The sequence below is a fragment of the Cotesia typhae genome, unplaced genomic scaffold (genome assembly GCF_013202065.1).
Source record: "Cotesia typhae breed Kobodo isofemale line unplaced genomic scaffold, CoteBio_Ctyphae contig_48, whole genome shotgun sequence".
In the NCBI taxonomy this organism is placed as follows: Eukaryota; Metazoa; Arthropoda; class Insecta; order Hymenoptera; family Braconidae; genus Cotesia; species Cotesia typhae.
Genome location: NW_027423756.1, coordinates 1,695,171 through 1,721,255, shown reverse-complemented (window position 1 = coordinate 1,721,255; position 26,085 = coordinate 1,695,171). Strand labels below are relative to the sequence as shown.

The window sequence follows — 26,085 nt, the reverse complement described above, 5'->3', positions numbered from 1 at the left end:
AGTCAATGTACAATCCGAAATTTGAAACCCTTTACTTGGAGTCAAATTGTTCATTGGAGACGAGAGAGAGAGAGACTAACCAGCCGCTGATTTCGCCAGTTTCCACCAGGACACCACTCAACGTTTGGAGAATTGGAAAAGTTAAGTCAGGTATTATTATTACAATTATTTCAGGCCAAGCTTGAATTTGTAAATTGAGAGGCCGAATTAACTGTAATAAAATTTTGTCAATTAATGATCGCTATTGTCTCAGATGTCACTTTTAAATTAGTAGATTCTTTTGTACATAAATTATTCATAAATGTCAATTATTTAGTTTGTTACAATTCTTTTAGTTATGGGAAATTATTCAAGGCAAATTGTCTGGTAAAATTTGAAATAGTAGAAGCATTTGTGTAATTTAGATAGTCAAGGTCATTTTGGAATATATGTAGTTTAAATATTTAATAAGGCTTGTTAAATTTGTAGAATTTGAACTTTTGTAAAATTAATTCTAGCCCGTTTGGCTGAATTTAATTAATTTAATAAATTCAGTGAATTAAATTATTGGAAAAATTGCTTCATGAATTTAATGGAATAGTGAATTAATAGAATAAATTAAATTGAGTTGAGAAATTTAGGTAATGAATTAAATTAGTGAATTCGATATTTTGTATTAAACAATTGTTAAGCTTAAAATTCCAGGAATTTAGATAATTAGTAATTCGGAGGAAATTGAGTAATTAGAGAAAGTTGTGGATTAAGTTAGCGTCTGGTGGACGATTTTTGTATAGAATTTAGTGAGTTATTTAGAAACGTTGTATAGACGCCCGAGTCGGGGGTATAACGGATTAAGTTAGGAAACCGCTGCGTAGACGCCCAAGTCGGGGGCGCAGTCGGGAATAGGTTTTAATTGGTATTCCGTCAGGTTGACGAGGTAAATTATGTTATTCGGTATTCCGTCAGGTTGACGAGGAAATTTATAGTGTTTTAAAGTATTCCGTCGGAGTGACGAGGTATAGAGAAAATTGATATTCAGATAGTTGTAAGAATAATTGGCAAGAGCCAGCGTAGGTGAGAGGTTCTCATAATTAAGTTAGTTTATAAGTTAAGTTGTTAAGTTTTGTAATTTAATTGAATAAATCAAATTAATTGTTATAAATAATTTTGGTCAGTATTATTTACAGCCCTCTCGGACTTCTCACGACCCTGTCTTTCCCCTCTCATGCTTCCCCGGTTTCTGGGACACCGTGTCTAAAATCCCAGTGACGCCCTTTCTAAGGAGAAAAGGGGTGACCAACTGGATCTGGGCGAAATACTCTGGTTACAATTTTAGTAATTTAATAATCGATCTTCACTTTGTAATGTGGCTTATATATTTTGTCATAATTAATAGAAATATATAATATAATAGTATAAAAGTTTAACAAAGACCGACTTAAACAGAGATCTTAATGGCGAAACTACCTTCGCGATGTTTTTAGAGAAGGAAAGAGATAATTGTGGTGACCTCTTACTATCATCAATTAAGCCAAGTTTATCGTTAATAATCAATAATCTTTAATAATCAATGGAACGACTTCTTTTTCGAAAAAAAGCAGAGTAATATCTATAATCTGGAGCTTAACGATCTCTATAATATTGCAATAACTATGTCTTTAATACCTTTAGTCCTTGAAATAGTATTAATGATCATGAATAATTTACACAGTAAATTGTTTTCGAAATTTTCATTTATTTATGCTATTCTTAACTTCCTGCAATGGAAATCAGTCATATTAAAAAGTTGCGAAGTTATAGGTTTCACCAAATTTTCGAAAATCCAGTTCTTATCATACCTCCACACATGAAGTCCCTCAGAAAGTATTCTGACTATTTCTACGATGACGGAACTATCTCTGTGTAAGTGTTTTTTTTTACGAGGGAGTAATTTTTCCAAGACACTGACAGAGGAGGTTATTAAAGGTGTGGACTTTCCACCCACGAACTCCACCCCCCCCTCTTTTCATTATCTGAACAGAGGTGCGGGTAAGACTGAATGAGAATCTAATTAGCATGACTTAAATCCAGTCAGTGCTGCATCTCATGACATCCTCTCCAAGATCTTATAGGTTGCTCTCTGCAATGGCGTGTAGGCTGCCATTTTACTCGAATCTTCTTCTCTCCTTATCATGTGGTTCACTAGGCTCACAGAGTTGAGAGCCTTGCTGATAATTGCTGTGTTGTTTTCTGTATAAGTTTTCTAATGTTTTTACTTACAAAATGTACGGTATTATCATGTTTGTCCAGAAAGTACTTGCATAATGAAGTGTGGTATAGGTCCATTTTATTTAAAGACTTAAATTTTACACGCGTGTACGAGGTTGCTGAAAATGCAGTATGAAGCTTAAGGGTCACTCGGTCAAACTGAATTTTTCAAAGTATCCATCTCGGTGTTCGACCTTTCAAGAGGTAGGTAGTACTCGATGAAAGTATAGGGAAAATATTAAGGGTAGGAGTACGAAGTTGTACGTAAGTATGTAACTTGATATAAGTAGGTACATGAGTCTTGAGAATATTTTCGGGAAATATTTGAGAAAAACCCTTAAGCTTCTTACAAACGAACTTATACATATTTTACATCTTTTTACAATATATTTTATTAAGGTCTCACCAGCTGCAAATGTGAATTTTACTACTTGCAATACAATTACAATGAAATCAAATTTTCCAAATTTCTCTTGCAGCAGACAAAACTCTATCAGTTGCTTGTCATCATCAAGTAAATTATAATCTGGTATAATTTATGGTGATGCGACACAACTGGAACTTATTTAACTAAATTGTAACAACGTTGTAAAAAAATCTACAACCTAAATCATAACTATATTATTTGATTAACCTTAACTAATGGATGATGACAATTACAATTAAATAATCAGAAATTATGATAATTAAATAACATAATAAATATAAATTATGTAATAATAACAATTATTATAATTAATAATAACTAAATTACCAAGGAGTGGGTAGAAAATATGACCCCCACAGTTCAAAATGTCAAATGAAAAAAATTAAAAATACTGTCTTTTTCCCACGCTTTTCCTATGTTATATGTACAAATAATGTCATTTTCAATCGCAATTAACTAAAGTTAGGTGCGGTAAATCGTCTTTAAATCTCAACAGCATGTCTTATGCATTCAATGACTTACATTTAAAGTTTCGAGGATTTCTTAAAATATTACTTCCATAATCTTAAAGCGTTTCTCACCTGAATTTTCGGAAAGTTGTAAGGGTGGACGGTAGGGTTAGCCATTTTACTAAAATTTTTTTTTTTTTTTTTTTTTTTTTCAGAAGAATTATCAGGTATTTTTGTAAAAAGTATAAGCAAAGGAAGCGCTGCAGAATCAAGTCAAAAGATACAGATAAATGACCGAATTGTCAAAGTAAATAATTTTTCATTGCAAGGATACTCAAATCATGAAGCTGTTGAAGTACTCAGAAATGCAGGAAATAGTGTGCATTTATTTATTGAACGATACCTTAGAGGTCCAAAGTATGAACAGCTCCAACAAGCTATAGCAGCGAGTGAGATCAAACTACCTCAATTAAATTCTCCGTCTATAACAAGTTTACCGAGCTTTTCATTCAGTACGGTGAGTTCTAAACAATTATCTGTAAATATTATTGTAAATAATCAAAATCAGTTGTATGTATTTAAAGTGTATATCAACACTTTAACAGTGTTATATCTTTTAATATTCCACTATAAAAATTAGTAATCTTCAGAAATAAATAAATAATTGCTTTCGTCTTAAGCCTGAAGGAGCTATCATCATATATTAACGTTTAAAAATCATTTTAAGATATCGAAATATGACAGTTACTAGTGTGGGATTTCCGCTCATGAAAGAAACTATTCTGCTTATTCCCTGCGAATAAATGGGAAAAAGATTGGGTTAGAACGACATACGCATTATTTCAGTTCAGTCCAAGTTGCCTCAAAGGACGACCGCTCAAGATAAATTTTTCTTTGGTCATGGGTCCATTGGGTCAGCTTTAATCTCGATAAACTGGTTCTCGATGTTGAAGCATTGAGGTCCTAGGAATCTTCCCTGAATATTTCCACGATGATGTTCATGTGTGTGTGTGTGCGCGCGCACGCGCGCGCAACTGTCTCGTAATTTTTGAACGGCTAGATCGATTCCATTGCGGTTGATGCTATTTTAAGTTCTTGATCTAACTTAAATTTTCAACATGATCTAGACCGATTCGATCTGGTCGATTTTAAGATATCTCGAAAAAACTAAGAAAAAATATTTTTTGAAATAGGTTTGAATAGGTTTTTTTGAAATAACTTTTAAATGGCATAACCGATCAATTCGAAAAACTAATTAGCCTTTTACATAAAAAAACCACGCTGATCGCCGCCAAGCTGGTCAAAATTGGTTGATTCTTACGAGAGATACCGTGAACACAAAAAATCGACAAAATTGAATTTGAAAAAAAATTCCAAAATTTTTTTTCTCATTAATTTGCGTTTGAAAATTGTTCATCGGACTTAAAAAATCGCATCGATTTTTGCTAACTGCATAAAAATCGGTTAACCCATTAAAAAACTATGGCAGATTAAAAGTGAAAAGAATATTGTTTCATCAAACTTTCATGAGATTTTTAATCTGTTCAGTACTAATACCGGTACCTTCCTTCAAACTTGGGTAGGTTTTCTTACAAATAAAATTATTTATTGGTCTTGAAAAAGACCGATTGGTTAAGACTACGTAGTAGTCTTGAGATGACTTATTAGTCACACGCACTTAAATAAGAGAAAATGAATATTGAGCTCTGAAAAGAACTATTTGAATTTTAGCTCTTAAAAGAGCTGATTTAATGATACTCGAACGTAGCTGAGATTGAGATGACTGGATAAAGACGTTCGATTGAAGATAGACAAACTTTGCACGCTTGCTATCCTAAATACTGTACTGTTGATGTAAGCCTTGCTCGCTTACTGTAGACTGTTGGCGTAATTCCTTCTTCTTCTTCTTCTTCTTCCTCGCTTGATGGTTTAAAGTGGACTGTGTCGTAGCTCTCCTCGCTGCCTCTTTTTAAACAGTCTGTTGATTTGAGAGGGGATTAGAGTCTGTCAATTCACTGGCCCGGCAGCTCCGATGGACTGAGTGGGAGTTTCGAAGGTAGCGGCCCAATAACAATTTAGAATAATTTCCCACTATAATTGGAATAATTTTCCACTAGCTCTCTAGTTAAGGTCCGTGCTTTTGTTAGTACCATGACTAGCTCTCTAGTCATGGTCCGTGCGATTTTTGATGCCAAATGATGATTTTGGCTTTTTTCAACATTCTCCCCCCCAAATTCTGCAGGAATGCAGAATTTCAATCAGACGACTCTTGGTGAGGAGCTAGTGGGAGAAGAGCTAACTTGACAATTGGTCGAGTAAGAATTGATGTAGCGGTCTTGAGAGTGACTACTCGAGTAAGTCCATCTTTCCCAGGGTGAAGTTAGATTACTCTCGCGAGAGGCCATTTTGAAGGAGGAAATCTTTCATCTGTTATTAAAACTAAAGACCCTAGTTTGATATTGTCTTGTTGGCTGCGCCACTTTGAGATGGACTGTTGTGCAGATAAGCATTTTGCTGACCATCTGTTCCAGAATTGTTGGAATCGTTCCTGTATCGTTTGAAATAGAGATAATCTTGATTCGTTCACGGAAGTTAGAGATGGTTCAGGTATGGAGTTGAGCGCAGCTCCTCGAATGAAATGGCCTGGAGTTAGGGCTGAGAGATCTTCTGGATCATCTGATAAGGCACTGAGAGGTCTTGAGTTAAGTACTGCTTCAACTTGTGCTAGGAGAGTAGAAAAATCTTCAAATGTGAAGCTGTTTTCTGATATTGACGATTGAAGATGACGTTTGACAGATTTCACTGCAGCTTCCTATTTTCCTCCCATGTGAGGTGCTCCTGGGGGATTAAATTTCCAATTTGTGCCATCATTAGTGAGTAGACGCTGAAGCTCTTTTGATTCTGATGTAGCCTTGGAGAAGAGACGTTTCAATTCATTGTCAGCTCCTTTGAAATTAGTTCCACAATCACTATGTAGTGTTTTGCAGATTCCTCGTCGGTTAGAAAATCTTCGAAATGCCTTCAAGAAGGCTTCAGTTGAGTAGTCTGAAACTGCTTCAAGATGAATTGCTGACGTTGAGAAACAGACGAAGACTGCTATCCACCCTTTAAATTTCCTTGCACCTCTTCCTTGAACTGTCTTCAATGTGATTGGTCCAGCGTAATCAACTCCAGTTGTTTCAAAAACTAATGATGGAGTTACTCGAGATGACGGTAGAGGAGCCATGAGTTGTTGTGTTCGGACTGCTCGGATTCGGGCGCAGACTAAACAGTGTTGGATAAAAGACTTGATTGGAGCTCTTCCTCCTAATATCCAACATTGACGTCGTAGGTACATTAGTGTAAGTTGAGTTCCACCGTGGAAGGTCCGGGCATGAGCATCTGCGATGAGAAGTTCAGAAAGTTTACATTGTCGAGGTAAGATGGGTGGGTGCTTGCTGTCATGATCAAGTTGAGAATTTTGAAGACGTCCTCCAACTCGAAGTATACCTTGATGATCTAATCTTGCAGTTAGTCTAGAGAGGGCATGAGATTTTGCTAGGGGTTTTCCTGACATTATGGTGCTGATCTCAGATGAGAAGTATGCTTGCTGAGATGCTTTTATCCAAAATAGTTTTGCTTTCTCTAAGTCTGCCGGTCCAATTGGAGATGTTGATACGTTCGAGTTGGGGATCCGCTTGAAATATGAGATGGCTCGATGACATAGTGCTGTTATTCGTAGTAACTTGTTGAGGTCCTTATGAAAGGTCTTTACACATGGAAGATCGATCAAGTCCCAGATTGTTGGTTGTATTACTGCTGTTAATGAAATGCCAGGTCGTTCTTCTAGATCTTCTGTTGGAGATGGAGCTACTGAGATTGGCCAATATTCAGGAGATTGAGCTAACCAAGGTGGACCTGTCCACCAGAGATGATGACTAATTAGTTGAGATGCGTTTAGGCTTCTTGAAGCACAATCTGCTGGATTGAGTTTTCCGGACGTGTATCTCCAACAGGCGTTTGGAAGTGTTTGATGAATAGATGAAACTCTGTTTCCAACGTATTCTTTCCATTTCATGGGGTTATTTTTAACCCATGCAAGGGTTATTGAAGAGTCGGTCCATAGAAATACGGGGACATCTTGGAGTTCTAATGTAGATTGTGTATGCTTTATGAGATGGGCGAGAAGTACAGCAGCTGAAAGCTCTAATCGTGGAATGGTTAGTCGCTTGATTGGAGCGACTCTAGTTTTTGAGCAGACTAGAGTGACTTTCGACTTTCCTTGACAATCAGTGATCCTGAGATAAACAACAGCAGCCATTGCTAGCTGAGATGCGTCGGAGAATCCGTGGAGTTGTACCGAATAAAAATTGGATTGCAGATTAATCCATCTTGGTATTCGAAGTTCAGTTAACTTTGAGATGTCTTCTCGAAATTTGGCCCATTGATTTACTGTATCAGGGCAAAGTTGATCATCCCAATCAAGCTTCTCAAGCCAAAGTTGCTGGAGTAAAATTTTTGCTTTAATAACCACTGGAGAGATGAGGCCGAGCGGATCGAAGAGTTGAGCTACTTCTGACAGAATTGATCTCTTGGTTATTACTGCACTTTCTGATATGGAGCTTTGAAATGTAAACTGATCGAGAGTTGATGACCAGGAGAGACCCAATACCTTTGATAATGATTCATCAAACGTGTGAAGCGATGACTTGTCCTTGGATTGAGATGTCGATGGAATAATAAACTCTTGTGTGTTGCTTTTCCATTTATCTAGTGGAAGACATGCTGAAGCGCACATGCTGTTAAGCTGTTGAGCTATTGTGTTGAGATGGTCAATTGAATCAGCTCCACCTGAGATGTCATGAACATAACTGCCTTTTAGGATTGAATCAACTGCTAATGGGTAACTTTCCTTTTCATCTTTCACTAGTTGGAATAATGTTCTGCAAGCTAAGTATGGTGCTGATCGAGTTCCATACGTAACTGTTTTTGGTTGATATTCTTGGACTTCATTCTGTTGGTTGATCCAGAGAATTCGTTGTAAGTCCCAATCATCCTGATGGACTTGAATCTGTCGAAACATCTTGACTATGTCAGTCATGAAGATGAATTTGAAACGTCTGATGAACAGCAATACGTCAAATATATCTCTTTTAGTTTTTGGACCAGAATGCTGAATGTCATTGAGTGATACTTGTGAGGTGGTTTTACATGACCCGTTGAAAACGACTCTGAGCTTTGTAGTAGTGCTTTGTTCTCGGAGAACTCCATGATGAGGTAGGTAGTAGACTTGTTTAGGTTCAGGGGCATCCTTTGGAACTGCTACCATGTGGCCTAATGTTTCATACTCGTGCATGAAGTCCATATACCGCTGTTTGAGAAGTCCGTCAGATTCCAGACGGTTGAGAAGTCGTTTCAAACAACGATAAGCGATAGCTCTAGAATCTCCTAACTGTGAGATTTCAGCTGATAGTGGTATTCGCACTACGTAGCGCCCTTCTTGGTTTCGTGAGAGTGTGCTAATGTAATATTCTTCACATTGCGCTTCTGCTAAACTGAGAGATGGCTTTGTTTGATTTGGTACTTCTTCCTGAACCCAGAATCTTGTGAGGGAGTCTTGAAGCTCATCGTTTGTCACAGTATGAAGAGACCTGAGAGGGAGATTTCGTGCTTGAGACGATGCTGGTCCAAGAAAGGCCCATCCAAAGATTGTGTGAATTGCTAATGGCTCATCTGATTGCCCTTTAATTATTGGAGATGTTTCTAGTATTTGATTAAGCGTATCAGCCCCTATGAGGATTTCAACGTGTCCAGGCTTCAGGAAGTCTGGATCGGCTCTTTCTAACTTGCTCAGATGAGACCAATGTTGGTCTGTGATGGAGACTGATGGAATCTTAGTAGTGATTTGAGGCAGGATATGTGCTCTGAGATGGACTTGTTTATGTGAGATGTAAGACTCAATGGTTAAGTTCGTTTGACCAAGAGTTTTGCTTGAAGACTGATTACCCACGCCTAGGATTGGTATCACAGCAGCTAGTTGGTTAAGTTTTGCTTCTTTAACTAGCTTGGCCTGAGACTAATGTCAGTTCTGATCCTGGATCGATGAGAAGACGAATTGTATGTTTTTTCATGTTAGGAGACACTACTAATGCTTTGCAAGTAGCCAGGATTACTGCAGTTCTTGTGTTAATTGCTGATAAGGCTATTGCATTTGCCTGAGCAGGCAATTGTTCTGGTTGAGCTGACTTGGAGATGTCAATTATCTGAGATGACTGGTTTGCCTGAGCAGGCAACTGCTCGGGTTGAGATGACTTGTTGATAGTAACTTTTTGAGATGACTGTTTATATTTGGTGATGTTGGTATCAGTTTGAGATGCTCTTGATCTGAGATGTCTTCCTGGCTTGAGATGACTGCGTGGGTTTCGAGATAACGGCTGCCACCGTCATTGTGGAGTTGGCTTGTCTTCTGTCTGAGAATGTTGAGACAACGATGATAACTTTTCAGAGAAGGCTGTAAGAGATGTTGGCTTTTCCTTTGGTTTTGCAAACAAGCCGTGCAACAATGTGTGATGGCGTTCTTTACACAGCTTACAAGTTTGAGTGTTAATACACTTGTACAGGTTGTGTCTACCTAATCAGTTGTAACACAACCGCTCGGTCTTGACTAACTGAAGTTTTTCAGTATCGGGCTTCGTTGAGAAGTCTGGACAGAAGGCAAGGTAATGATTCTTGCCACAGTACTTGCAGGTGTTGTTCAAGTCCTTCACCCATGGCTTTACTTCAGTTTGAGATGACGTTCCAGGTTGGTCTGAGATGACGTGATGTACTCTTGATGGTTGAGATGGCCTTGTGTCTGGTTTTGTTTTCTTAAAAGCTGTCTTGGATTGCTCTTCGATGCTTTCCAGAGCTCTAGCAGCACCAGTTAGAAAACCAGTTAGTTGTTCTAGAGATGGATACTCTGTTACTGACCCAAGGTGCATTTCCCAATCTTTACGAGTCTTGGGGTCTAGATGGTGTGTCATGAGATGTACTATTATTGAATCCCATTGGTCAACTGGAAGTCCAAGGGCTTTTAGAGAGTTAGTCGACTCAGAAACAACATTGAGAAGAGCATTGAGAGTGGCTGATGACCTAACTCCTGGCGTCTTCAAGCGCAGAAGCTTATCCAGTTGGGCTGCGATGAGAAGTCTTTTGTTTTCATACCTCTTGACGAGCATGTCCCAAGCTACTTGAAAAGAATCGGCGGAGATCTTGATGTTAGAGATGAGACTTGCAGCATTTCCAGAGAGGCTATTTCGGAGATGAACAAATTTCTCCGCATTTGAGATGGCTGTGTTTTCACCAATTAGGGAGACGAATAAATCTGAGAAGGCTCTCCAATCTCCGAAGTTACCAGAAAATGGTGGAATCGGAATTTTGGGCAATGATGATGGTCTGACTGCTGTACCTCCAGTTAGACTTACATTGGCAAGACTAGTTCCACTAGGAGGGTTAGCTGCTTCGAGCTCTGAGATTCTTTCTTCCAAGGCAGCTTGGATATTAACAACGCACTGCATAGCAGTTTCGTAGGCGTTGTTCTTAATGTAAGGATCGTCTGATGGGATCTCAACCTTGGACAATATGATCTTTTCGTGCTCAGCTTCAAATTTTTCCCAGTTTGTCTTGAGGATCAGCAATTTTGCCTTGACTACGTGAATATTGAAATTGTGGTGAGCTTCTGCCTGGACTTCCTTCTGAAGAGACATGATGAAGGCATATTTGGACTGCTGTAGAGACAGTCTTGCCTGAAGTGCGGACATTATTGAGGATTTGAATAGCAAAACTTCCAGCAGCACTTAGTGCTCCGCAATGCGCAAAGTAGTGAAACCCAAACTCAAGAAATGCAACGCACAGTCAGAGAGATGTCTTGAGATGTCGCTTGAGATGTCGCTGATCACTACCCAAGCTGAAGGAATATCCGGCTCGAGGGACCACAAAATGTTCAGTACTAATACCGGTACCTTCCTTCAAACTTGGGTAGGTTTTCTTACAAATAAAATTATTTATTGGTCTTGAAAAAGACCGATTGGTTAAGACTACGTAGTAGTCTTGAGATGACTTATTAGTCACACGCTCTTAAATAAGAGAAAATGAATATTGAGCTCTGAAAAGAACTGTTTGAATTTTAGCTCTTAAAAGAGCTGATTTAATGATACTCGAACGTAGCTGAGATTGAGATGACTGGATAAAGACGTTCGATTGAAGATAGACAAGCTTTGCACGCTTGCTATCCTAAATACTGTACTGTTGATGTAAGCCTTGCTTGCTTACTGTAGACTGTTGGCGTAATTCCTTCTTCTTCTTCTTCTTCTTCCTCGCTTGATGGTTTAAAGTGGACTGTGTCGTAGCTCTCCTCGCTGCCTCTTTTTAAACAGTCTGTTGATTTGAGAGGGGATTAGAGTCTGTCAATTCACTGGCCCGGCAGCTCCGATGGACTGAGTGGGAGTTTCGAAGGTAGCGGCCCAATAACAATTTAGAATAATTTCCCACTATAATTGGAATAATTTTCCACTAGCTCTCTAGTTAAGGTCCGTGCTTTTGTTAGTACCATGTCTAGCTCTCTAGTCATGGTCCGTGCGATTTTTGATGCCAAATGATGATTTTGGCTTTTTTCAACATAATCAAAGAGCTCAAAAGCATCAGGCATCTTTATTTTTGAGCTAAAAGTGCCAAAATAACACAACAATTGAATTTTTAAGCTCGAAGACCTAAAAAATATTGAAACAAGTAGAAAAGCTGCAAGCGTTTAAGGACGGAATTCAGTGGAAAGTTGCAAGGATGGCCCCCAAGGTCACCTGTTTTTCAAATTCTTTATAGATTTCATAAAAATTGAACTCTTGCAGCCGTCATGATAGTGCAACTTTTCAAAAATTTAGCCATTTTCTAACTCAGTTCGACAAACTGAGTTAGAAAATATCATTCATTCAAAAGTTTATATAGATATTAACACAATATATACCATATATAAAAGTTAAAAAATTCTCTGACGATCAAAGAAATCCCTAACTCTCAAAATGTTTCAGGAAATGCCCAAACACGACTCCTATTAAAAGCGGAACTTGAAATTCCAATTTTAAGAGGTCCATCACAGAAGTTACATTTTGACACACCCTAATAAATGAGTAAGTTACAGACAAAAAATTAGAAAAACGGTAGACCCTGAAGGCCATCCGTGCAACTTCCCGCTAATTTTATATCAAATGCTTAAAACTGCACTAAAGATGTTTTTGAGCTCTCCGAGCTCAAAAATACAATTTATGTGTTATTTTAAGCTCCCTGAGCTTAGAATGACAATTTTTCTATGCTTTTGAGCCCCTCGAGCTCATAAGTCTGATAAAACTTTGATCAACATAATTTTTCAAATTTTCAAATTGCAGTAACTTTTAAATAAGTGAATTGATTTTTACGTGGTTGGCAACATTCGGCGCAATTTTTTAAGTTCTATAAAGAATCTGTAAGTTTAATTTAATCGAACCAATGATTTCGGAGTAATTCTGGAAATACACTTTTTTCGGTTTTCTTTCGTCAACGATAACTCACGAATGAATGAACCGATTTCGACCGGACCGACGGCGATCGACGTGATTTTTTGATGTTAAGAGTTGATTAGTTTTTGGAATCGATCAGTAGAGCTGTTTGTAAGTAATTCCAAAAAATTTCGGAGTAATGTTGAAAAAATCCTTGTATCCAAATATTTCGTCCAGGATATCTCTCGAACCAATCGACTGATTCTGACGGTCTTGGCGGCGATCGACGCAGTTTTTAAAATTTTAAAAATTATTCGATTTCACCAAAAACGATCCGAAAAGAAATATTGAGGTAATATAAAAAAATCTAGAGAACGGTTGACCCTAAAGGCCATCACTGCAACTTCCCGCTAATTCCATATCTAGGCGCTTAAAATTGAACTTGTGATGCTTTTGAGCTCTTCGAGTTCAGAAATACAATTCATGTATCATTTTAAACTCTTCGAGCTCAAAGAAGTAGTTTTTCTATGTTTTTTAGCTCTTCGAGCTCAACAGTCGAATAGAAGTTTCATAGAACACTATTTCTAGAATTTTCAAACCGCAATAACTTTTGAATAAATCGACTGATTTTTACGTGGTTGGAGGTATTCGACGTAGTTTTTTTTACTTATGAAGAAATTTCATTTATTTGTGTTTTACTAAGGTACAATCCTCAATACAAAATTTTACATTAGAGTAAGGCTGAGGAATAAAAACAATAATTAAATTTGAATGAAAAAAAAAAAAGAAATAAAAAAAAATTAGTCGATAAAGGTAAATATAAATAAAATAAAGGTAAAATAGAAGTATAGTATGGAATTACATAGCACCGTTATAATTTCACTATCAGTCAGTACTTCTCAGGTAATTTCTGATAAAATAGCAATCCTTATAAAAGGCAAAACACACAACACTGGAGCTAATTAGTAATAGTAAGTGCTTCAAATATTACTAATTAAATATCAAACTGTTTGAACTGAACAGGCAAAGTGAATCAAACGATTTATTACAAAATACGCAAAACGTAAAATCAAACTGTTTCTAACTAAACAGGCAAAAGGTAAATCAAACTGTTTATTACAAAACAGGCAATTACAGCTCGTAGAAAATTGAAATACCCAAACTACTTAGGATTCAATAGAACTCAGACTAAGTATTCAAACTGCTCCAGACTGCGCAGGATTCAACTGCTTAAGCAAGCTATAGTTACAAAGCTACAAGCTGAAAGGCGGCAACAGCATGGTCTACCGCGCTTATATAGAAGCTAGCAGCCATGTTGTTGTACTTATCGAGCGTACCCGAAGCTACCTGAAGAGCTATGATGCCAGCATCGTGACAAAGGTTACCTAAACACCTAACTCTCATATGCGTGTTGCTGTAAAAATTTACAAAGAGACTTAGGATTTTGGAGCTAAGGCCCAGTTGGTTAAGTTGTTCCCATAGACGATTATGTGGGTCAGAATCGGAGGCCCTCTTGAAGTCGACAAATAGTGCATAGAAGCTGATATCTTTAAACCTTGCCTGGATCTGTGGAATTGATTGTAGGACAAATACATTATCTTCACATCTGCGTCCAGTGCGAAAACCAACTTGTTCTTTTGCAATTATGTCTCTTGTCTTTGACTATTTTTTGATGCGGCCATGACTAATGTGAGTGAATATTTTGGTAATGCAATTTACTAGTGCAATCCCTCTGTGTTTACACGGAACAATAGGGTCATCCTTCTAATGCAACATACACAAGATGACTTTACTCCAGTTTTCCGGAACAAGTCCAGTTTCAATAATCTTGTTAAACAAAGTGAGGATGTGAGTTAACCAGTTATGAGATAATGCCTTGATGAATCCACTTGTTATTTTATCGGAACGTGCTGCTTTCTTGACTTTGGCTTTAGCGATACTTAAGAATAATTTATCCGTTGTGATATCTGCATCAAGATGATCAGAGTTCGGAGGGTAAATTTTCTCAAAAAATTTTTCCTAGTCTTCCATTAAGATTTGAGTCAGGTACGTAGATTGTTTGCGTGTCGATATAATTACGCTCCTGAATTTAGTCGAGTGGCGAGTATTGGCAAATTTTTCTTGAAATGAAGTGGTGTATTTAGATTTCTTTTTATCAAAAGTGTCGTAATACAGTGATTTGGCTCTGTGGTATGATTCTCAGTAAATACGTTATGAGGGGTAGCTCTTTCATATCTTTAGAACGACGTTGACTTCAGCTTTCAGTGATCTACAGTCAGCGTCGAACCAGGGCTTTGTAAGTTGCAACTTGCCGGCTTTGTGAGTGTTGATAATATTACAGTTAGAAGCTGCTGCTATGATGTCTGATATCAGAAGATTATTAAGCTGATCTGGAGACACACTTGTGTGATACTTATGTTACTGCGAAAGGAAAGTCGGACATTTATGGTACGTACATATCTTTGTAAGTCGGAGACCATCGAGGCGCTTTGTTGTTGACTGTACTGGTAATCTGCCGTAACGGTTGCGGGTTAGTGGAAATAGCTCCACAGTTACCGGGAGGTGATCCGATTATGATTAGATGTTATCTACCCACATGTTTTTTATAAACTGGGCTCCCAAGGTATTAACCCACATTAAGTCAATGGTGTTTTGACCGTTCTGGTTGGAAAAGGTGCATTGTCCTGGCGTATCACTTCGTGTTCGCCCATTTAGCAGAATGAATCCTAAGGAATCCATGCAATCTGCTAGCAGCTTTCCTCCATGGCTGAAGATTTGGTCAGCTGATTGTTTATTTTCCTGTAGTGTAGTTCCTACAATTGAGTTTGAATCCGGGTTCTCGCAGGAACCGAGGCAAGCGTTAAAGTCCTCAGCTATAATGCATATCTCATGATGACAGGAGGCAAAAATTGGCAGTAATCTGTTTTGTAGGAGCTTAAGAGATTCATTGAAAGTACAAGATGGAGGAAAGTATACTGAAACAATAATTTGAATAAGAACGTGTGAGTGAATTTTAGTAATTAAACAGAAGTCTGCACTGTGTAGAGTTTGTGGATTGTCTTCAAGTTTAGCAAGAGTCATTAGGCTTCAGCTTGGCCTTCCGGAGCCCTGGAACTTCAGAGGAGGTGACCAAGAGCTACACCAGGAATCAAGACTGTGTATTAGTGCAGGAACTGGTTGTGTAATCGACATCTCGCTGAATCTAATTGATGAGGAAAAGAAGAAGTTAGTAGGGGTAATATTCTTTGAAGTCTTTAATGTTCCAGAAAGTAAGCTTAAAGCTTGGAGATGAGAGCTAGTAAATGTACTTGCTAGACAGTTTTTTGGAATGGGTGGCGCTGGTGGCTTGGTTGTGTTGGAAGTTATGGATAGGTAATCGTGATCATCAGGTTTTATATTTATAGATGAAATACACAGTGGTTAACATTCATATATTTAGTCTTTATTTGAATGACTAAGTTTTTGGGAGCGTCCTTACACCTGAGAGAGTCGGTTTGTACTAATTCAAAAACTAATAGGAAACATTCACAGTGACGTATGAGCCTTTCCTTAAGAATCGTGAAATTACAAATGTTTCACTAAAATATATGTACAACTCCGAAAAGTAAAAAAGTCCTTTGTGTGACCCAAGTGTCCGGGATCATAAAACAGTGATAGGACTTACTTTTTCCTTTCGAAAATATTCTTATACGCTTTTTATTAGCTTCAATTGTATGTATGTTTGTATGCTTGTATGTTTGTAACCGACTCCTTTGAGCGCGATTTTGACCCACTTTAAACGGCCAGATTTCGTTCAAACTTTTCAGATTTATCGAGGACCGATGACAATACGCTAATTTGATAAAATTATTCCATTTTTCAATTTGCAAAATAAGATTTTTATTAATTTATATAATTTTTATCTATAGTCGATAAGGCAATAATTTTAATTTTTTTAATAACGTTTATGATTTTTCTCCATGATCGATAAAGCAGGAATTTTAATTTCCAACCATTATTTTTAGTTGATTTATCTAATGTCAACAAATTTTCGAACACCAAAGAGAATTTTTAATGTAACAAAACAAATAATAGTTTAAAAAGACTAAAAAATCACGCTTTTATAAATAAAACAAACTAAAAAGTAAAAAATAAATAATAGTTTTAAAAAACTAAAAAACACGCTTTTTATAAAAAACCAAACTAAAAAATAGACAATAAATTTAAGTTAAGAATAGTGTCAAAAATTTCAATAAATATAACTTAAAAATAGTGTGAATAAAAAAAAATTATTTCATTTTAAAAAAAGCGTGGGGTGCTTTTTAAGATATTATCAAAATGATAATCATTCTACATATATCTGTCAATAAAATATTTATTACTATTGACATTATGCACCCCACGTTTTTTTAAAAATGAAATAATTTTTTTTTATTCACACTATCTTTAAGTTATATTTATTGAAATTTTAACGCTATTCTTAATTTAAATTTATTTTCCATTTATTAGTGTGGTTTTTTATAAAAAGCGTGTTTTTTAAAACTATTATTCATTTTCTAAGCAGGTTTAAAAGTTTCTCATGGGTGTAAAAAATTACGATGAAAAGATGAGCCCTTAATATTAATAGTCCAGTCGGCCTGGAAATAAAAATGGGTTTTTTGGTAACTTTTCGACAAAATGGTCTGATTTTGGATTTTATTTTTTAAATACACAGAAAAATATTCTGAATATTTAAGTGTATGTGGAAAATATTGCTATTGTTTTTGTTTATAAAATAGCATTTTAGCGTTGAGCTTTAAATTTAAATATCTCGGGAACTACGCAAAAGTAATCAAGACAATGATTCTTTTGGAGTCCTGCCTAATTCCCAAGTTACATCCGAATTGGTTATCTCAGGCATTCCGGATTCAGTTGTCCAAGGTTCTTCTACAATGGAGATCACTTCTAGTGTATTCGATGCTCTCAAAGTACCCGAACTTAAGTCTGACATACTTTCTTCTAGGTTAATAGAGAAGAGAACCAAAAATTCTTCTAATAATGTAAAAGATAATTCAAAACCTATTTTGCACTCAATCATAGTTAAACTAAAATCACCTCAAATACGAGATTATATTATCGAAAGTAAGAGAAAGCTTAAAACATTACTAGTCAAAACTGTTTTACCGAAAACGGCAAATGTTTCTAAAGGTTTCTTATATATAAAAGAATTTTTAAATGCTGAAATACATAAATTGTTACTTTTAACTAAGTCTAAGGGTAAAACTCTACATTTTAAGTATGTTTGGGTGCAAAACGGTTCAATATTTGTTAAAAAAGATGACCATACTACTAAAATTAAGATCCGTTCTGAAGCTGATCTTATTAAACTTGATTAACGTCACATAGAAATAACTAATAATCTAAATCCTCAGTCCACGTCTATAAGGCTCTTAAGCTTGAATATTAATAGTTTTAATGGTCATGTTGCTCAATTACTAGATCTAGTTGCTGATACAACACCACATATTGTTGCTATAACTGAAACATGGCTTAAACCACTACAAGACAACTCTTTACTTAATTTAGAAAACTTTACAGTCTTTAGAAGAGACAGAGGTTTAATTCATTCAGGAAATGGTTGCTTCATTAAGGGTAGGGGTGTGGCATGTTTGGTCCATAAGTCATTAAAAGCCAAAGTCATCTATGTACCCAATACAGACAATATAAATCAGCCTGAATATTTAATTCTCGAAGTCATATCACTGACTGGAAATCGCTTATTACTATCAGTAATCTATCGTAGGCCTCAAGGCAATCTTTTAGATGAATTTTTTAATGTAATTTCTAAATTAACGATAAATTACAAAAATCTAATAATTACGGGAGACTTGAATTTTGATCTGTTGGAATCCTCTATAAGACCTAATCATTTACAGTCATTTATCACGGAATTATCATTATTTTGTGTCCCGTTTGGTGCTACTCACCATTCAAATAACAAAGATTCGTGGTTAGATGTTATTATTCTCGATAATCAATCTAAAATGGTCAATTTTTCTACATCTAATCAACCCTTTATTAGCGGACATGATTATCTTGTATGTGATTATGCGTTTAACATCTCCAAGCCTTCGGCAAAAATTATAAATTATAGAAGCTTTTCTAAAACTAATCAAGAAGCTTTGAGTAATGCCCTGATGCAATCTCTTAAAATTGATAGTGAACTCTTGGAAAATTCTGATCCTAATTATTTAGCTAGCTTATTTCATGGTACTATTATTACAATTTTTAATGAATTTGCACCTATTCGTTCACGCAAAATTACTCATGTTCCTAATCCCTGGGTCACGAAAGAACTTAAAAACAAGTGCAAAGAACGTGATACTTAATATAAACGTGCTAAAAGGAATAAAAATAAAGACCTATTAAATCTTTTTAAAATTAAAAGAAAGGAATTAAAAATAGAACTAACGAAGGCCCGTGAAAATTATTTATGCAATGCACTAAGTAATATTTCATCAGGTTCAAATGTATGGAGTAAAATTAAGCATTTGGGGTTAGTAAAAGGTTCAAATTCCTCGCCCTTAAATTTCTTTGACTCGAGAGAATTAAATAATCATTTTGCATATATAGTAAGACATCATCCACCATGTAGTGAAGCAACTTTTGATGAAATTAAATCGTCTCATAGTAGTCTAGTAAATTGTTCCTTTGTATGGACAGAGATTGACATTGTAGATGTAACGAAAGCTCTTCATCTCACTCTCAGCAAATCTAAGGGTAAAAGTCCGAATGAATTAAATCTTTATTGGCTAAAAAACTATATTCCCCAGATAACGATCTTCCTTACACAGCTTTTTAATAAATCTCTAAACACTGCTATCTTCCCTCAAGCTTGGAAAGCAATTTTCATCTTACCATTGAACAAGACGTCTCCACCGCGTTCTCTTTCTGATACTCGACCCATTGCTAATACGTCACATCTAAGTAAAGTTTTTGAGAGAATAATTGCTAATCAAGTAGTTACATATCAGGAAGGTTAATAATCTTTTAGATAAATATCAATCAGGATTCAGAAAACATCATAGTACTCAATCTGCCCTATTAAAACTAACTGATGATATTTCTAGAGCCATGGATAGCAATCAATTAACTCTAATATTCTTTTTTGATTTGACTAAAGCATTTGATTATGTTGACCATGAAATCATCATAAGAACCTTCATTGAATTAGGATTTTCTCTTGAGACAGTTAAGAGGTTTTTGTCTTACTTATCAGACAGATTTCAAACTGTACTTGATGAAGATGGTAAGACAGTTAGGTTTGAAGCAACAACTTCTGGAGTCCCTCAAGGGTCTGTTCTTGGACCCATATTATTTTTATTAATTGTGAACTCTGCGGATAAACGACTTGCTTACACAAATCATGGTTTATTTGCTGATGACAAATATATATATATATATATATATATATATATATATATATATATATATATATTTACATTGCTATAGTCATCAAATTCTTGAAGCCACTAGACAGTTGAACCTTGATGCTCAAGTAGTAGTTAATTGGGTTAGAAGTAAATCGACTTGAAACTAAAGCAATAGTAATAGGATCAAATAACAAGGTAAAAGCTCTGTTGCGAGAAGGTATTCCGAAGCTTGAAATTGATGGTTTACCTCTCCCATATGTTGAGTCAACCAAGTGCCTTGGACTTCATTTTATGTGTAATTTATCGTGGAACTTACACGTCTCAAAAACTATAAGTAAAATCAATTCGGCGGTATATAGCCTGAAACTTCGTAGAAATATTTACACTTCATCAATTAAAAAATTACTTTTATCAGCAACTATTTTACCATTAATTGATTATTGCTCTATTGTACTGTTAAATTCAACCTATGAAAATAACTACAAACTTCAACATTCTTTAAATTCAGCAATACGCTTTATATTCAACTTAAAGCGAGATGAACATGTCTCGCCTTATAGACGTGAACTGGGATGGCTCTCGATGAAGAGTCGTCGAATTTACTTTACTTGCTGTTACTTTTATAAATTATTAGAAATTGGTAAACCAAGCTATTTGCGTAAATTATTTCAAGAAGACCTTACTATAAGACGCTCTGAGAGACTAGCAGCCAAGAAAAATAATATCCTCTTTAAATTCCCAAATTTTAATACCACTCAATATGAATTTTCCTTCGTCATTACAGTTATACGATTGTGGGAAGAACTACCGGAGGATATTATAAATTCATCAAGCTTGGAGGTTTTCAAAAGTAAAATTGTCGATTATTTGTTTAATTTAGATGTTTGATCATCAACTGTTGTTAATGTTCTCATCTTCAAACTCTTAGTAAACCTTCTTTATATAGCTTCTTTTTTAAGTTAAAGTTTCCTACCTGTCTTTATAGCAACATCAAAGATTCTCAAAATTGTTAGTTAATTCACTATAAATTAAATTTTTATACTTATCATTATGTATTATATATCGTTATCACTTATCTAAGAATACACCGGCACACAAAAAAAAAAAAGTTGTCTGTACTTGGGACGCGCCACATATATTCCCATGTAATTTGACCCGCTGAACCCGAATTTGAGGTCCGTTTGGCCCCTACACCCTAGGATTTTGAGAAAACTGTAAAAAACCGAAAAAAAACGGGAAAATTGGGGGTTTTGGTGATTGAAAAATTTTTTTAGATTCTAACTATGCATGATTTTCATGTATTTCGATCTGCTTTATACTTATCTGAAGTGTACTCAGACCAGCAGCCATTAAAAGTCTAAGTAAATCCCGAAAAACCCATGAAAATTGCGAAAAAAACAAAAATTCCCAATATTGTGATAAAAAAAAATGTATTGAGCTAAATATATGATGATTTTCATGTAGGTTTATCGACGACATATAAATCTCCAACTTTTATAACTCAGACGTCTCGAAAACATCAAACAAATGTGCAAAAACCCCGAAAATTGGAAAAAAATCAAATGTAATATAATAAAAATCGAGTTATTATTCAAAATAAATAAAAAAATCATATCATTCGATCTGTGGTGCATAAAAAAAAAAGTATTTCGTCCTAAGACTTAAAAAAATTAATTTTTTCGGAAAATATCATCAAAACCCTTTGGATTTGAATTTTAATTCGTTCTCCGCTTATATCTCACCCTTTTATCTTCAAACGTCCTGCATAAAGGGTTTCTCTTTCGTTTCCTCTCTTCTTCGGGTAAATCTCTCTTCAGAGTCCAACAATGATCTGCCATCATATTTACATCCCACGTTCCTTGATATCGTTTTTCCATCACACTAATGTCTTGATGGAATCTCTCACCTTGCTCTTCACTAAAATCACCAAGATTTTCAGGAAAGTGTGAAAGATGAGAATGTAAATAGTGCAATTTTGTATTCATTAAGCAACCTAAAGTATTATAGTTGTATAACAACTCGTCAACTAAAGTTGCGTAGTTATCACTTTTCGTATTCCCTAAAAATTGCTGTGATACTTCCTTAAAACTTCCCCAAGCTGCTCTCTCAATCTCGTTCATCTCATATTCAAGATTAGCATCCTGGAATAGAGTCCGAATTTGGGGTCCATCAAAAATTCCTTCTTTTAATTTAGCGTCACTTATAGCTGGAAATTTTTCGCCCAAGTACTTAAAACAGTTTCCATCTTTATCCAGAGCTTTGACAAATTGCTTCATAAGGCCAAGCTTGATATGAAGTGGGGGCAGCAAGTACTTGGAAGGATCAATTAGAGATTGTCGCGTAACATTGTGAGAACCAGGATTCAAATTTGTTCTTGTTGGCCATTCTTTTTGAATGTAATGATTCTTTCGGTCTCGGCTATCCCACAAACATAAGAAGCAGGGGTACTTTGTGAACCCTGATTGTTGGCCTAGCAATATTGTTGCAATTTTCAGATCACCACAAACCTTCCATTGATGTTCTGAATAGTTTATTTTATCTAATACAAGGGTCCCTGCATCGTAAAACACTTATTACTTGTGCCTGCCATGACGGCATTCAAGCCGTTAACCCAGGGACTATGCCAGACGGTCCTGTTGCCCGCCGTCACCACGTGGAGGTGCCCTGGTTACAGGCACAAGCATTTAAGCAAGAAATCGATTCTGAGCCCAAAAAGTTCCTAGAAGTGAAAACCCTGAAACATCAGCTTAAAGAAAAAAAAATTTATTAACTAAAAATACAACAGCTTATTTTTATCGTGATAGGGAAAAAAATCTGATAACATTTTTAAAACGGCGAAAATTCATTAGTGGACTGTTCAGATGTAAGAAGTTTGATTGATGAGTTAAAGCCGAACACTTTCAGGACGAGGAGTGAAAGTTTTTCATTGCTTTGTCTAAGCGAAGTCTCAAAGCACCGACTCCAGTAGCTCATTTGACCAAAAATCATTGAAAAGTTTGTGGTGATCTGAAAATTGCTACACTAGTTAAGCCAACAATCTGGTTCACAATATATCCCTTCTTGTATGTTTGTAGGATAGTCACGATTGGAAAATTCCCTACAGTAGAAAAGAACGGCCAACAAGAAAGAATTTGAATCATGGTTCTCACAACGTTATGCGAGAATCTCTCATTAATCCTTACAAGTACTTGCTGCCACCACTTTATATCAAGCTTGACCTTATGAAGCATTTTGTCAAAGCTCTCGATAAAAATGGCAACTGTGTTAAGTACTTGGACGAAAAATTTCCAGCTATAAGTGACAATAAATTGAAAGAAGGAATTTTTATGTACCCCAAATTCGGACTCAATTCCAGGATGCTAATCTTGAGTATGAGATGCACAAGATTGAGAGAGCAGCTTGGGGAAGTTTTAAGGAAGTATCTCGAAATTTTTTAGGGAATGTGAATACAAAATTGCACTATTTACAATCTCATCTTTCACACTTTCCTGAAAATCTTGGTAATTTCAGTGAAGAAAGAGAAGAAACATTCCATCAAAACATGAGTGGATGTCAATATGATGGTAGATCATTGTTGGACTCTGAAGAGAGATTTACCCGAAGAAGAGAGGAAACGAAAGAGAAACCCTTTATGCAGGACGTTTGAAGATAAAAGGGTGAGATATAAGCGGAGAACGAATTAAAATTCAAATCCAAAGGGTTTTGATGATATTTTCCGAAAAAATTAATTTTTTTTAAGTCTTAGGACGAAATACTTTTTTTTTATGCACCACAGATCGAATGATATGATTTTTTTTATTTATTTTGAATAATAACTCGATTTTTATTATATTACATTTGATTTTTTTCCAATTTTCGGGGTTTTTTGCACATTTGTTTGATGTTTTCGAGACGTCTGAGTTATAAAAGTTGGAGATTTATATGTCGTCGATAAACCTACATGAAAATCATCATATATTTAGCTCAATACATTTTTTTTTATCACAATATTGGGAATTTTTGGTTTTTTTTCGCAATTTTCATGGGTTTTTCGGGATTTACTTAGACTTTTAATGGCTGCTGGTCTGAGTACACTTCAGATAAGTATAAAGCAGATCGAAATACATGAAAATCATGCATAGTTAGAATCTAAAAAAATTTTTCAATCACCAAAACCCCCAATTTTCCCGTTTTTTTTCGGTTTTTTACAGTTTTCTCAAAATCCTAGGGTGTAGGGGCCAAACGGACCTCAAATTCGGGTTCAGCGGGTCAAATTACATGGGAATATATGTGGCGCGTCCCAAGTACAGACAACTTTTTTTTTTTTGTGTGCCGGTGATATTATTATGTAAAACTTTCTAAATGTTTATAAGTTAAATTGCAAAATAATACAAAAATTGTTTGTATATATACTAATTGCCATTCGGCAACTGCCTTGGCATAATTTATTAACAAACTATAAACTATATACATGCTGCCTATGGAATTTAGAGAATTGAATAAGGAATAAAATGAGCTAGACCCAATATCTATACGATCAATAGCTTATGAGATATTAATATTTTAATGAAAAACCTAGTTACGCTTAAGCGCTTATAATCAAATAGCTGTAACTCTGCGAAAAATCAATCGATTTACTATTATGTTTTTTTTTTTTTATCAAAGCTTTGATTGTCTCCTATAAGCATAAAAATCAGCCAAGCTCAAAAAAATTTTTTCTGAATTTATATGAATAATTTTCAGTTTTTCGAATTTCTGCTTTGAAAAATAGTTAAAATGAAGAATAAATTAGTTTTTTTTAAGAATTGACATGAGAAAAAAAAATTTTTGAATACAAAAATACAGGTAACTAGTATAAAAAAAATAAGAGTTCGACAGGGATGCGATGTCTGGATCCGAGACATTGCGCGTGCGAAATTCCCTTCAAACCGCTCTCGGAGAAAGATGGGGGAAATAATGATAATGTGAGGTAAATAATAACAATAATAAGCGGCCGCTCAGAAACTCGGAATTATTTCTTTTTCATTTTTTTTTTTATATTTTCTAGTGTTAACTTTAAAAAAATCGGTTCCACAATATAGGTATCAATCGATTCAGAATTTCATGAATCGTGAAGATATCCTTTCGTGTAGAAAACTGTTTTTTAAAAAATTTTTTCTATTTGCTTAAACAAATCATTAGCTAACAAAAAAAAATTGTTTCCACAATATAGTGTTACGTTCCCAAAATTAGGTATATAAATTCATTGAGATTTTTTAATAATTAAATATCAGGTTTTGACACCGTGTGTAGTCGATCGACCCCCGGTGTGTCGTCACAGATGAACTTACTATCTTATTATGAACTTACTACCTTATTATGCTTTTATAACTGACTTACCATTATGGGCCCCATAAGTCTGCCCAGATAACCCCCTGGGTATCTAGCCACTTAGCCTCGAAAGGCGGAAAGATGTCGTGACCCGTCTTTTGAAAAAACTCCTCCAAATAATACCCGTACCTGGGGTCGTTGATGGGAATAACGCCCCCGGGAGGGTGAACCTCTGGAACCTCGATTAGGACCAGCTTCCAAGCCCTGGTGATGTCTGTCCAATAGGGAGGACGGTTGTTGCTGACGAAGATGGACTGACTCGGTGGACCTCGGCTCGTGGGTGATTTAGGCGAGTCTTCCTCGGCGGTTCGAACTACCCTTATTCGAGGTTCGATTAATATCTCATCGTCCGTTATTCGCACTACTGGTCTCACGTTCCGTACTTCCTCCGTTCACGGTTCGACTGGAGTTTCGGCGTTGATTGTCGGCAACGATAAATAGAATGGCTGGGCCAAGCGATGATGACCCTCTCGCACCGAGCGACCCGATCTTCGTGACCGTATTCCGTGGGGCATTTACGTACAGGAATTTGGTGCTGGCCGAACGCTGGCTAGCGCTCTTGCCGAAGATTTGGAACCTGGGGATACGCTGATTAAGTGCTCGCCCAGTAGGAGGGTTAGGTTGGCGAAACGCTGGCTAGCGCTTAAGCCGGAAGGTTTTCTTATATGAGTTGGAACTGCTATAAAGCGCTCCGCCCCATAATAAGTATATTTGGACTATATATTTGGTGTAATTGGTTTATTAAAGAATTGGATCTG

The 26,085-nt window shown here is 35.9% G+C and overlaps 2 protein-coding genes across 4 annotated transcripts in view; one reads left to right on the top strand and one right to left on the bottom strand.

Annotated features, from left to right (window-relative positions):
• LOC141529515 (patj homolog) overlaps positions 1-26,085 on the top strand; it is a 769,735-nt gene that overhangs the window by 497,639 nt on the left and 246,011 nt on the right. For all 3 annotated transcript variants that reach the window (XM_074246076.1, XM_074246077.1, XM_074246078.1), the window contains one exon: positions 3,318-3,619. In XM_074246076.1, coding sequence (XP_074102177.1) covers positions 3,318-3,619 — 302 coding nt within the window. The remainder of the gene's footprint in view (positions 1-3,317; positions 3,620-26,085) is intronic.
• LOC141529295 (uncharacterized) lies at positions 5,915-10,880 on the bottom strand. Its single transcript, XM_074245797.1, has 3 exons — positions 9,751-10,880; positions 9,143-9,492; positions 5,915-9,093 (listed from the first exon to the last, which is right to left on the bottom strand). Exons 1-3 carry the CDS (start codon positions 10,878-10,880, stop codon positions 5,915-5,917), a joined length of 4,659 nt encoding a protein of 1,552 aa, XP_074101898.1.